Source organism: Arvicola amphibius, chromosome 5, assembly GCF_903992535.2.
Source record: "Arvicola amphibius chromosome 5, mArvAmp1.2, whole genome shotgun sequence".
Lineage (NCBI taxonomy): Eukaryota > Metazoa > Chordata > Mammalia > Rodentia > Cricetidae > Arvicola > Arvicola amphibius.
In genome coordinates this window covers 54,539,420-54,553,721 of record NC_052051.1, presented here as the reverse complement: position 1 = coordinate 54,553,721, position 14,302 = coordinate 54,539,420, and the positions used below count along the sequence as shown (strand labels likewise).

The window sequence follows — 14,302 nt, the reverse complement described above, 5'->3', positions numbered from 1 at the left end:
GACTCAAGTTCAATTCCCAACACACATATGGTGGCTTACAACTGCCTATAATTCTAGTCCCAGGAGATTCTATGCCCTTGACTGGCCTCTGCAGCACCAGGCATACACACAGCACACAGACATGCATTCAAGCAAAATACCCATACACATAAAATAACAATTAAAAACACATTCTTTTAAAATGATTGTGTGTGTGTGTGTGTGTGTGTGTGTGTATGTGTGTGTGTGTGTGAATTCCTGAGTGCATGTAGGTATACCACATGTATGCAAGAACCTGAGGTTAGAAGAGGATCGTGGATGCTCTGGAAATGGGCCATAAGTTATAAGCCACTAAGTGGGTGCTGGGAACTGAGCCTGGGTCCTCTGTAAGAGTGGTAAGTGCATTTAACCTCTAGCCATCTCTCTGGTTCCACTCTGGTTCCATTAAAGTTAATTCCTTTACCTGTCTCGAAAAAACCAAAAAAAAAAAAAAAAAAAAAAAAAAAAAAAAAAAAAAAAAAAAAAAAAAAAGTTAATTCCTTTGATTCAGCTGCTCCAACTGAACAAGATGAGTTTATACAATGATAGTCAAAGCATTGATACTTTAAAAAGCAAAATATGGAAAGTAATCTAAACATCCACAAGTAAGGCATAAAATATACCTTAACATTTATTAATAATTAATGTTTGTTTATGTTAATTAATATGATTAATATTAATAAATAATAATCAATGATGCATGAATTTAGTAGAATACAAGTGTGAAGGAAGGTAATTGCTGTCTATAAACAGATATGGAGGATTTTCAAGCATTACTATTAATTTAAAATCATGAGTCACGGAACAATGAGCGGTTTGTGCTGCTTCTGTGTAAAGGCTGCCTGTGAGTTTGCTCGTATTTACCCAGAGCGTTTCTGGAAAGTTCTGGCGTCTGGACAAGGACATTTAGTGCCCAGCAGTAAGACTTTCTTCATCCTTTTGTACCCTGTACCATGAGTATGTATTTATAAATTAATATTAAAAATAGTGAAATCTTTCAAGGGGAAAGAAGGTTTTATTAAACAACCATGTTCGCTGAGGAGTTCCACCTGGGTGGGCGATGGACAAAGTTGTGGGCTTGCTCCATTTTAGAAGGGTTTCTTCTCCATTTCAAACCATCCACTGAAGAGCCTCTACTCTGTCATGGCGGAATTCCCATGAGACCTTTACGATATCCAGCCTCTAGCAATTTCCGTGTGGGCACTTTGGAGGAAGCCTGGGACAAGACAGACACCGCTGTGGTTTGGTTTAGCCAGGGACAGATGTGGAGAGCAAGGAGACTGACTCCAAGTATCAGTCATCCTGCTTTCTGCGGCACCCACACCTCTGCAGAACACCAGCCCCTCGCTGGTGTGTCCCAAAGAAGATTTGTGTATTCAACTATGGACAAAAAGTATTTTGACCACTCTTGTCCAGAAACTATTCTAGGCTCTGCTAATACAGTAATAAATTAGATCGATGTTTCTCTGTCTCTGAGAAGCCTGTATTCCAGCAGGGGGAGACAGATACTTCTGGGTGCCTAAAACGGCTTGACACTTCAATCTGCCTTTGAGATAGGTACTATAAAAGATGACCGCTGCGCTCTTAAACCTCGGAGTGGGGACCAGGCGTGGTAGGAAAACTGAAAAGCTGGGAGGATAACTAGGCCCTTGCTAGCTGGAAGACAGACCAATGCCTGCAGAATCACTAATGCAGGGAACAGGTGGAAGAACACCAAGTCTAGGGTGCAACTGAGATCTGGGGTTCTATTCTTAGAGCAGTGGGAGTTGAACCATATTTGAGGCAAACATCACCAAGTCAGATTTGCATTTTAACATATCAAACACTACCTAAATAAATGGTTTAGAGGGCTAAGAGGGGGAGGGAATTAGCCAATCAGAGACATCTAGTGGTGGCTCAGGTGAAAGATAACAATGGTTTTGGCAGGGAGTACTAAAGAGAGGTGTGAACAGATCTGAGAAGAAAGGATATTGACAAATCATGTTAATGGGGCTAGAAAGGGTAAAGAATTCTGCCAGCATGACACCCAGGCTCATGTTAGCTGTACCTGCGCATGCTCTACAAAGTGCTTCCGCTTATATTACCTCCTATGATTTCAGCCTCTGTCCTGTAAGACAAGCAAGGGACCAGTATCTCGATTTTGTTAGTATAAGGAGTGCACACTGTGAATGAGTGAATTCGTGAAGCAGTCGATTAATATGCTGCTTCATTCCAGAATTTAAGAAGGCTAGTAATAAAGTATGACAAGAGAGAAGAACATGCATGTCATGCTTTATTAGTCATGGACAAGGCTAAATCTGGCACAGCATAACCTACTGTCCGCAGGCTGCATAACCTACTGTCTGCAGCCTGTCTGCAGGCTGGGAGCAGCTGAGGCTTCCTCAGCTGCTCACAGCTTATGGTAAAATCTAGATTCGAACTGAGGTCAAATCCCACACATTGCAGAACACATTACCTTGCATCCAGTCTACTGCGGAGAAGACTATTCAGTCTGTTATGAAAATTTTTCTTACTGATTTCTGCTTCTGGAATAAGCAGACTAGCTTGTTATAATTCCTTCTGTTGAGAACAACCAGCAAAGCTAAATAAAAAGGTTGAAAACACCTGACTGAAGGCATCAAGCTTGAAGGCAACAAGGATTGGCAGGGCCAAGATTTTAGAGGAACAGTGTGCACAGAAGTGATCTTGACCCCAGCTGCTACTTCATAGCATACTACTTCGTTTTCTGAGTCCTAGGTGGCAGATGAGACTGTAAGAATCCAAGAGCTTCTGCCAGCCTCACAAAATTGGAGTTCCCGGCTCTCCATGGATGAAGAAACCCAGTAAATAACTCGGGCTTTTGACTAGGACCCCAAAAGGGGCTCCAGGAGAAAACATAGCAAATAGGAAATAGAAACCCATTTTGTTTTTATTATTTTTAGATTTATTTCATTTTAATTAATTAAATTGTTTTATAGGTGGGTGTTTGCCTGCAAGTACAATCTGAGCACCATATGTGGTGCGGTGCCCATGGAGGTCAGAAGAGGGAGTCAGATCCCATAGAACTGGAGGTACAGGCAGTCGTGAGCTGGGTCCTGGAAATTGAACCCAGATTGTCTGCAAAAGCAGTCAGTGCTCTTAACTGAGCCATCTCTCCAGGTCCAGAACCAGCTTTCTATCAGTCTCAGTTGCAATGCTTTACCCTCATCCAAGCTGGTGAGAGAATTTCTCTGTGGGAAATCAGCAACATCTAGAGCATGATGACGAAGAATACAGAACTCTCTCTCACACATTGCACAGATTCCCTCATGTTCCCAGCTCTCACAGATCCTGGACACCTTGCTAGTTCAGGTTTGTAGTTCCATGCCCTCCTACAGCCAAAGCCAAGCCTCACCCTGATGGAAGCAGAGGGGCTCCACTCTCTGATATCGACACTCCGCAGTCGGGTACCTTTTCTCTGTGCTTAGGGAAGAGCGGCTAGTGGTGCTTCCCAGATACTAGAAGTGAGGCTTCAGGACTAGGCTCAGAGGAGTGAATTATTGCATGTGGATGCTTGTCTGCTGGTCAGTGGGAAGATGCGGATGGAGGAAGGCTGAGCTGTGGGCTTTGGGAGACCAGAAATCAGAGAGCGGCAGAGCTGAGGCAACAGGTCTAGATCTCACTGTGCCTGCCCATCCCACAGAGCCTGTCCCAGACTCTCTAGCTATTCATGAGGTGTGGGAGAATGAGGGCTCTGCTTCCCTGAACTTCAAACTGGCTCATGGCACTAGCACAGGCATCTTTGGGACCAACAGGTGAACTCCAGGAACACTGGGCAGGATGGCACAGTGGGCATCTGGAGTCAAACTCGTTTGAGGGTGAATTAAAGGAGTCACCTAGCCAATCTTTTGCCTTCAAGCAACCAAAACCATTTTCTGACAATGTAACCAAAAAATGGCAGAGGCTGAGGGATATCCTTGACTGTGAGGTGAAAGGAGAATCAGGCTCAGAACCAGGAGAAGGCAGAAGTCAGGGTGGCCGAGGGGTCCTGGCAGCAGTGAGCAGTGATACACACTCTCCCCTCTGCTGTTGAGAAGCACGGGCTGTGTGGATGGGGTCCTCTCTTCTCTGCCTTATTGTTCCGCATTAAAGCCCTCGGAGAACAGTGATCTGTCCCGCATAAGACACAAGCCCACTCAGGCTGTGAAAAAGCAGAGTATCTCAGCTGAGCGGTGCACCAACACAGAGCCACACACCCCAGCATGAGAAATCCCTCACAGTCTCGTCCCACCTGAAGCTCATTGGGCGCTGGAAGAAGTTGTATTGAATCCCTTTGGAGTCAGCAGTGAGGGGCGGGTGGGGAGGACCTCATTTGCTTTCTTCATTGCTTTATTCCCAGGCCTAGGACATTTGACACAGATACTCAATAAGCGTGAAATGAACCAGTGAAAAGACAGCCGTTGTGGTTAGGGAAGGCCTTGGCTCGAATAAACGACCGTGGTGGGGACCGCCAGCTGCCACCGCTGACCAGGGTGGAGAGCTCGTCCATAGCGCTGATTCACGTGGAGTCTGCTCAGTGCTGCGAAACAGACGCACCAGGCAGGGACTGGGCTCCAGGATGGGGAGAAACGTGTCAACACGAGTGACCCCAGTTCCTACTGGCTTCCTGAAGAGCTTCCTCTTTATCACCTACTAAGAGCCTCACGTTTGTCCCTCTGCTTGAGCCCTCCTACTTCGACCTCCAACCGCCCAAACGGTTTGCAGCTCTTGGCTGCTTCACTCAACTTCATCGCTTTCCCATCCTGAGTCCATTTTTTTTTTTTTTATTTTACCGTCTCCTACTATTTTAGGTCCTAATAAATGTTTCTTCCTCCAGGAAGCTTTCCTCAATCCACAGTTTGAACCGAACTGGTACACCCTCTTTGCGCTCCAAATCACCCTGGTTACCTCAATAGCAGTTTTTGGCTTGCTTTCTCAAGTAGGCGAGAGGACTCAGCAGGTAAACGTACTTGCTGCTAAGCCTGACAACCTGAGCTCTAGACCTTGAACTTCTGTGACAGAAGCAGAAAACCAGCTTCCTCTAATTGTCTTCTGACCATCACATGCATGCCTGACAATCATGTGCTCACACGCATTCTTGCACACACATGCGCAAAAATGTAAAAATTAATGAATTGGTTAATTATTAATTTAAAGTCTTTTAAAATCTCTCATGTAGCTTAGATTCTCCAAATGCTCAGCTTGAGCTCCTGGAGTGCTGCTGGCCTGGCCCTTCGCATATACCCAGTGCCAGCCTGCCTTAGGGCCTCGGGCCTAGAAGAAACTCAGTAGCTATTTGTTGAGCGAGCTCATGAATGTGGTATTGACAAGACTCACGCACAAGCCTAAGGATGCACAGTTAAAACTTCCCAAGTTCTTCAGAGGCCACCCTCTCTGTCAGATGCGCCTCTCCGTGGTGTTTTCCTTAAACGATTTCTTGTTGTTGCCATGCAGTAATTATAGGCTGAGATAATTGTAGGTTCCTTCCAGCTGTGCCACCAGCTTCTCAGCTGACTCTCCCACGGCTCAATCAGCTTACTGGTAATTCCCACCACACCCCTTCTCTCCCTCTGATTAACGACATTGACCCCTTTGTTTACGTGTAATGGAAGTCATTAACTCCTTTATTTAATGTCTGTATATTTACTAGGACACCTGTCTTAGCCAGGTCTCCAGTGCCTGGAGGGCAGGAGCATCATGCCCGTCTCTGGCATCAGCCTGGAAAAGGTGCTGCAAAGCTGTTTTGTGTTCAGCGGCGCAGACGGGGCAGGCTGTGTGCTGCAGCAGGTAGGAAGCCCTGAGCCTGTGTCAGTGCCCCCCAAATGCCCACCCCTTTGTACTAGCAGTTGGCTTTTCCTTCCTGAATGCCAGCCAACAGCAGGCCTCCAGGAACACAAATGCACCGGTGGCATCAGATGGAGAGGCTAGGACTGTGTGTACTGAAGAATGGCTTCAGGGTCACATGGGGGGCATATTTAAGGGAGGGCCAGGGCAAGACATAACCTGGGCCTTTTTTCTCTCCTTGTGACAAGAAATTGAGACAGAACCTGGTATCTTAATACACTTTGGGACTTTTGCTCTTTGACCTGGATTGTGACAGACACCTACTTAGTGTCTGTCTTCCGTGTTCCCACCAGAATGTAGGCTCCACAATGCCAGGGCCTCTGCTTTATTTGCTATCTCATCTCTTACACTCGGAGCGGTATTTGCCATACACCGGACACTCAGTAAATCCTTCCTGAATGAGTGAATGGGCTCAGACACTGAGGCAGCAGGAAGCTCCTAGCCACTGAAGGGCAGGGGAGCTCTGCAGAGAAAGTGATGATTACTCGCGTAGAGCAGATGACCGCAGAGAAGGAAGCTTGTTGATGCTGTTTGGTCATCACACCGACAAAGCGACAGTGAGCTGCTAACGCCAGTCTTCCCTTGACCTCTGTGCCAAATCACACGGCTGTATGGATGCCATAGAGTCCCTGGGTGCTAGAGAGTCCTGGCCAGTTTTGTAAACAGACCAGCAGTTGCTGTCTCTGGCATCTCCATCGCTGCTGACGTCAGAGTCTGTGAAACCTTGAGTTTAAAATCCATGAGACTGGCATAGATCAGAGTTTGTTTTATTTTTCTTTAAAAAATTTTTATATTTATTTATATTTACTGCATGTGTATGAATGTTTTATTTTCTGCATGCATTTTGATTGGGTCCCTGCAGCTGGGGTCACAGATGATCATGAGTCACTGTGTGAGTGCTGGGAAATCTAACCCGAGTTCTTTGCAAAAGCAGCCCATGCTCTTTTTGCTGAGCTGTCTCTCCAGCCCTATCTCAGGGTTTATACGCCAGTGTCAACATACACATTCTTGTAACCCTTGATGTCTTTAAACTTATTGCTCCTCAGATTAGCTTGGATCTGCCTTTGGCCACTCTTGAAAGGCACCGTCTTCAGAGTGATGCTGGCTTTGTGATGGGGTTTGAGGACTCCGATGCTACAACAGAGAACAGAGAATGTCAGAAAACCCTTTCCTCCTGGCTTCTTGCACTCTGCTCTCCCTCGTCCTGAGGCCACCCAGGGGCAGCAGATGCCATGAGAAGGAAGCCTGGGTGCTCCCATACTTACAGAACCCTCTGCTGCTTCTTAAAGAGACCGCTTCCTTCCAAGGTCAGCACACAGTCCTCGACTGGCTCCGAGAGTGGGTTTGAAAAGACCACCTGGATGGTGAGTGGCTGATTCACAGAGGCTGCTCCTAGCACCTAAACAGAGACCCCGGACCGGGAAAGAGGCAGTTAGTCGTCACCCGCCGGTTCACCGAATGTTAATGTGCAGCGTTGTTTCCTCTTGTAGGTGTCAGAATACACCGTCCCCCAAATGCACCACTCCGTTCTCAGGCAGGAACAAGAAATGCTTTCTGATTTCTATCCTAAAGGTATACATTTACAAAGGTGCCTCCCTTCCCCTTCCTTTTACCCAGAAGGTCAAAGTTCATTACCGAGACACTGATCTCTGTGCTGGTTGGGTTTTTGCTAATTTGATAAAAACTAGAGTTATCTGGGAAGAGGGAACATGAATTGAGGAGTTGCTTTTTTCATATTGGCCTGTGAGCAAGTCTGTGGTGGCATTTTCTTGGTCGATGTGGGAGGGCTTAGCTCACTGTGAGAGGTACCATTCTTGGGCAGGTGCTCCTGGGTGTATAAGAGAGCAAGATGAGCAAGCCATGGGGTGGCAAGCCAGTCAGCAACACCCCTTCTTGGTTCCTGATTCTACGTGAGTTCCTTCCCTGAGTTTCCCTTAATGACCAGTATGCCCTTTCATCCCAGGTTGGTGTTGGCCAGTGTTTGACTCCAGCAACAGAGAAGCACACTAGACGAGTCCCTCATCAGCCTGGAGATAGCACTGAGGAATCTCCATAATACAGTTGTTCCCCCATGCCCTTCTTCCCTTGGGTTCCCATACATTTGCCTTCTGGTAATCTGCTACCCCTAGAAACTCAAGGCCCCTCCCATCTCTTCTTGCTTCTCTCAAAATGTATTGCTCCTTTGCTAAGATGCTGGTTACATCTCCTGGAGACTTTGAAGTGTTGTTAAGAGGGCCTCATAGCCTCTCTTGGTGGGGATCCAGGAGATGGGTTAGACCCCGGAGACGGCCCTGCAGAAAAAGAACCCCCAATCTCTTTTCCTCTCAGAAAGGCCACAGAACACCAGAGGCCCTTTCAACTACTTTCCCCTTTCAACACTTCAGACAGCAGAAGCCCAGTGGATTTGTTCAAGGACACACAGCCAGAAAATATCAAATCAAACCTGATCTGGCCTCGAGGTGGACTTTTCCCTTCACTGAGCCACTGGCATCTGGACTGCTGTTGTGTTTGCCCCTGGAAGGTCAACACGGGGAGCAGCGCAAGAAAGGCTCTCTGAGTCTATGGCCTGAACTCAAGGATCCACACTGTAGTAGTTTAGCTGTAATTGGCCCCAATAAGCTCATAGGGAGAGGCACTGTTCGGAGGTGTGGCTTTGCTGGAGTAGGTGTGGCCTTATTGGAGGAATGTGTCACTGTGGAGACAGGCTTTGGGGTCTCATATGTACTCAAACCATGCCCAGTGAGACAGACTACTTTTGGTTGCCTGAGCAAGATGCAGAAATCTCTGCTACCTCTCCAGCACCGTGTCTGCCTGCTCTCTGCCATGTCCCACCGTGATGATGATGGACTGAACCTCTAAACTGTAGGCCACTCAGTTAAATGCTGTCCTTTATAAGAGTTGTCGTGGTCATGGTTTCTCTCCACAGCAGCAGAAACCTAACTAAGACACACAAAAGGCCTCTCATAGTACCAGGAAATGAAGACCCCTCAATAAACTGCTCCCTTCTGGGGGTATCAGAATAAGCAAAGAAGGGATGTCCTCCTGAGCAGGCCTGGCTGCCCCAAGACCATTTTAAGGGCCCCCTTTTGCCTACATTAATCATGATGCCTGGGAAAGTCAGGGTGATGATCTTGTTCACCAGGATTTTCTCAGGACTGCTTTTCTCTTCACCCAGGGCGCTGATGCGGATTAGCTTGTCTGTTGACAGATACTGGCTGTACTGGGAGTAGAGGATTTTGCAAGGGTAGGTCTTTTCTAGGGAGAGAAGACAAGAAGGAAGAAGTAAGGATGGCTGAGAAAGCCAGCTGGACCACAGTTGGATCTGATGGTTCTATGGAGAAGAGGGAGCCAGGGTACACCCAGTTTTGCTGGAGCAGAAGCTAAGCTTTCAGATGGAAAAACTGCAGTTAAGAAAGGCAGTATAAACCGGGTGGTGGGAGTGCACACCTTTAATCCCAGCACTCGGAAGGCAGAAGCAAGTGGATCTCTGAGAGTTCAAGGCCAGCCTGGTCTACAGAGGGAGTTCTGGGACTTCCAGAGCTACAAAGAGAAACCCTGTCTCGAAACCACCTCCCCACCAAAGCCAATATAGGTTGCTCAGAATCATTCCCAGGTCCAAAGTCTAGATGACTCCAAAGCTCAGGGTTTCACCAACAGGAGGGCTGTTTCCTCAGGGGTCAGCAGGAGGAAGGAAGGAGGGAGAGAGAAGAAGGAAAAGAGGGAAGAGAAAGGGGGGCAGGAGAACTATGCATGTACCTTCTTCAGGGAACAGTGTAATGAATGCGACATCCTGCCAGAATGGGGCCAGGGGGCTGCCATCATGCAATAGAGACTGGGCACTCAAATTGAGTTTGAGATCCTTGAACTGAGGTGACAGGTTGACAGCCAGCAGGACAAAGTTTATGTCTTGGCCCATGTTGGGTGGGTCAAGCAGCTCAAACTTCAGAGAGACCTGGATGACATCGCTGGGTCGAAGGGAAGGTGTATCCAGGCTCCTAGGACTATCTTGACTTCGTGGCGTAGAGCTGAAGGAATTTGAATCTCCTTGATGGGGTCCTGGAGACCTTCCAGCCTTTAGCTTCTGTAGAGCCTTTAGAAACACCTGTCTCTCTTGAAGGGAACCTAGAAGGACAGATAGGATACAGTATCAGCATGGCCGGGCTGACCCAGGAACTAAGCCTTAGCTGAACGTTCTACCCTCAGCACCTGTACCAACAAAACTACAAGATGCAAAATCAATGGAGCACAACTGCCTGTAGCTCCAGTTCTAAGGAATCGAATGCTTTCTTCTGGCCTTTGAGAGTACCCACCCACACATGAACATACATACACATAAATAAACATAAAACAAATCTTTACAAAATCAATTGCATTGCTATACGCTAATAGTGAATTATCAGAACAGAAATTAAGAAAGCAATCTAATTTTTATTTAGCCTTTCAAGAAATAACAATACTTAGGAATAAATTTAATCAAATAAGTAAAAGATCTCTATAATGAAAATTATAAAATATTGATGAAAGAATTTGAAGATAGTAGAAAAAAGTGGGAAGGTATCTCATGTTATGGGCTGGAAGAACAATATTACTTTTTTAAAAAAGCCCATACTAAGACCCCCTTCAGAGACTGTGCAGTTCGACCAGATTCACTCAGAAGTCATGGGAATGACCATCAACAACACTAGGACCATCCTAATGTCCTCTGATCATGTGGCTCTTACATTTAATGACATGAAGAACATGCAAGAGGCCTTCAAAGGGACCAAGAAAGGCACCATCTGTCTTATCCCTTAATGGTCATCATTCTGTGTAATGGGAAGAAGGAAATCCTTTGTGATGAAGGCAGTCCTTGGTGATGAAGGACCATGAGATCAAGCAGCCAGTGTTCCATGGAGACTTCATTAAGAGCATAGCGATGAAGCAGGAGGTGGCCGGAAGGCTCTCCTTCCTATGTGTTGACCTCTAGAGTGTGACATGCCATTGAGTTTGGAGAGTAGACACTCAGGTGGCATCTTAAGTCTCCAGAGGTGAAGAGCCCAAATGGAGCCTATGGGTATTCTAACATGCCCAGCAGGGCCTATGCCTTCGCCCATACTGGTAGTCAATGGAATGTGCCCTGGCTATCCACCACTTCTATTTGAGTTATAGCCAGTCTCTCCCTTGATGGATGGAGTCATGGATGCATAAAACCCGTTAACCACCTTAACCTTGCCCCATGGTACCTTCAATCTGAGACCCCCAACATCCCTTCTACTACTGTAGTTAAGGCCAAAGTCACAGAAATATCTGCTAGTGCCTATTACAACTCAGGCAACCCACATAATGGCTACGTGAACATGAACAGCCTCTGTCACCACCCTACTATCCTCAGAAGATAAGAATACCCAGTAGACCCTGTCCAACTCCTTCTCCCATGATCTTTCCCGGGCTTTTCATGGGTCTGCACCTGGGACTCAGGGAGTCCAGGGAGAGCCATGTCCTCCCCAAGTTCTGATTATAAACTTTACCTCTGATGTGCTTGCTGATGGAAGGGCAGGCTCCAGGCTCCTGGCGTCCGAGAGGCACCTCCCAGCTGCCCAAGCTAGCCCAGCCCATGGTGCTGAGTTCCCTTCAGAGTCCACCCCTTCCCCATCCCAGTCCCTCGGTCTGGTGGATTTGTACTGTACCTCGTGGGCTCATTAGACTAGTCATATGTCCAGGGCCCAGTCAGGCCATATTGCCATTTACCCCTGTTGTGTGTGGCCCTGGAAGGCCACTGTCCCAGCGGGCTATCAGTCAGGCTCTGGCCTCTCATACTTACCCAGATACCCTTGTTCTTCCTTGTTCCTTCCTTAGCCTCCAGCTTTGGGAGTTATACCCTGAGATCCCAGGAGTTGGTGGCATCAGAGGAAAGGCCACTGTGGCTGGGAGTCCTGCTAATTTCTGGAAATCACTTCCCCTCTCCACTCTCTTTTATAAGGGCCTTCTCCTAGAGAGTGGCAGAATGCATGTCTGTCCTATCGGGCCCTATGGTCAATGGTGTGTGACTGTAACCTGCCACCTACCTCACTCCTGGATGCTTCATGCCCCTGAATGCATCAAGATTCACCATTGTTTGTTCTTGTATGAATAGAATTCCCAATTCATTTGAAAAAAATCCAGTTAATGTAGTAATGTAAAATAAACCCTGTTTGTACCTTGATTTGTTTGCACCTTGATTTGTTTGCTGCAACCGTGAAGTAGTAAAAATGAAGTAAGTGGTCAAAAATGTCCATATAACCCAGAATAATCTATGTAGTCAATGGAATTCCTATCAAAGCACTCCTTTAATCCCAGCACTCAGGAGGCAGAAGCAGGCAGATCTCTGTGAGTGCAAGGCCAGCCTGGTCTACAGAGTGAGTTCTAGTATAGGCCCCAAAGATACAGAAAAATCCTGTCTTGAAAAACAAAATAAAACAAAACAAAAAAGACCAAACAAACAAACAAACAAAGCAAAGTAAAAAGTATTACACTCCCTGGCTTCAAAATGTATCAGTGAGTCAGCAGTGAAGACCCCAATTCTGGTCCTCAGGGATGCATATCTTTGCTTGACTTCCCAGAAGTTAATCTGGCAGGCGGCTGTTCGAGGAATTCACATCTGATAACATGGTCTCTCCTTTGGCCTTACTGGCTTGGACAAGAAGCCCCTGACAGGACTATCACCTCAGCATCACCCTCTGGTCCTGTTGGTCCCATGTGTGAGTACGAGGGTGAACCGCTGGTCTTCAGAAGTATGAATGCTGGTTGGTGATCTGGCCTGTCTCCTAAACACTCAACCAAACACAATTAACTAAATGTTAAGTTAGATGAATGAAATCTACCAATAGTTTACTAAGTTGACCGCCATCTTCGGTAGAAGGCTGAGCTTTGAGAAATTGGGAGAACTCATGTTCTGTTAGCAGATGTCTATACATGGCTGACTAGTCGATATGAACATACTGGAGGGAGGTCTCTGGCCTGTGGGACATGAGGTGATGGTGGATAGAAGCAAGGCAGTGGGAACACCCTGACAGGGTCCTTGCAACTGGATGACTAAGGAGGCAAACCTGGGTCTTGCCCTGCATCATGGCCTCTGACTCCCCGGGCTACGGCAGGGGATGGTACCCTGAACTCAGGCTCTCAGGAAGGCTGCTCGACTGTACCTTCTTCATACTTGTAGCTCTCTGTGACGTCATCCCGCTCATCACTCTGGATGCTCTTAGTACTGATAAAGTTCCCAACAGTGGCTGTGTCCCGGTGAAGTTTCTGCTCCTTCCCTCCATAGACAAGCCAAGACATGCAGTCAGCATTCACCATAGAAAACGCAAATGGTGTGTCATAGTTTAGATCCACTTCTCCCTCTTTGATGGCTTTGACAGAAGCTGGGCCACAGCAGTAGAGACCTGAAAGAAAATGGGGAGGAAGGTTCTGGTAGATAGTATGTGGTGGACAAGACAGGGGCTGGGGCAGGTCTGCGAGGGTGGGGCCTGCCTCCTGTCTAGAGGCTCTCACCATTGCTGGTTTCCTGTCTAGAGGCTCTCACCATTGCTGGTTTCCTGTGGTGTCGCATCCAGCACTTGCCAGCCTCCGTATCCAGGAGGCAGGTCCTTCCGTGCCATCCAGCACTCATTCCACACGTGGAAATTCCTACGGAAGAGGCCAGGGGAGCCAGTGTTAAATACACCTAAGACGGGGCTATCCTGCTTGCTTCCTTTCTAGACCGACAAGAATAAGCAGGTGAACTGGCTACAGAAAGACAGACTCGCAGGGCTTCAGTGTCTTTGGGGGAGGAAGGACAGATCTTCCTCCTGTGAGCCTCTATTTGTTTGCAGAGCATCTCTGCTGACTGTGTGAACAGTGAAGGCTTCCAGTTTACTAAAGTTACAATTCCTCTAGGCTCTGTCACAGGGTGCCTCGTGGCTCCTTTCCTCTGTCTCTGTCTCTCTCTCTCTCTGTCTCTCTCTCTCTGTCTGTCTCTCTCTGTGTCCTACAGAGGCAGCCCTAGTCTTTGTCACCTCCACAAGTGGTATGTCAGGCTTCTGTGGTCAGATCCTTAGGCTATGAGAAGAAGGAGGACAAGGGGGACCTCAACTCCCATCTAACAGCATTGATAATGCGAGGATTCTAAACCCTTAGCTGTTTTCTATTCTGCTGTCTCTCAGCCCTGGGAAGCAGGAGGATGTGGGGGCATAGGCTGAGCACAGCCCTGCCCTATTTCCTGCTTGTGCTTTTGGCTCAGATCTGTGGCTCAAGAAATAGGCTGAGAGGTTGTTCTCACCAGACGGTGTCCTTCTTCATATTCTCCAAAATCCTGCCTGTGCTATCATAATACTCATCGATGATCAGGTTCCTATCCGTGTCATGGCCGGAGTCAAAGTTGGTGATCACACGGGTGGGGATCCCCAGGCACCTCATCACTGCAGAAAGACAGAGAAAGCACCAGTGT

General features: G+C 47.3%; 1 protein-coding gene across 3 annotated transcripts in view; it reads right to left on the bottom strand.

Moving 5' to 3' along the window:
* Nucleotides 1–6,839: 6,839 nt before the first annotated feature.
* The window catches only part of Tgm5 (transglutaminase 5), a 35,687-nt gene continuing 28,224 nt past the window's right edge, over nt 6,840–14,302 (bottom strand). For all 3 annotated transcript variants that reach the window (XM_038331719.1, XM_038331721.1, XM_038331722.1), the window contains 7 exons: nt 14,135–14,273; nt 13,400–13,503; nt 13,020–13,259; nt 9,616–9,981; nt 8,954–9,114; nt 7,125–7,258; nt 6,840–6,993 (listed from right to left, as the gene is read on the bottom strand). In XM_038331719.1, coding sequence (XP_038187647.1) covers nt 6,840–6,993; nt 7,125–7,258; nt 8,954–9,114; nt 9,616–9,981; nt 13,020–13,259; nt 13,400–13,503; nt 14,135–14,273 — 1,298 coding nt within the window. The remainder of the gene's footprint in view (nt 6,994–7,124; nt 7,259–8,953; nt 9,115–9,615; nt 9,982–13,019; nt 13,260–13,399; nt 13,504–14,134; nt 14,274–14,302) is intronic.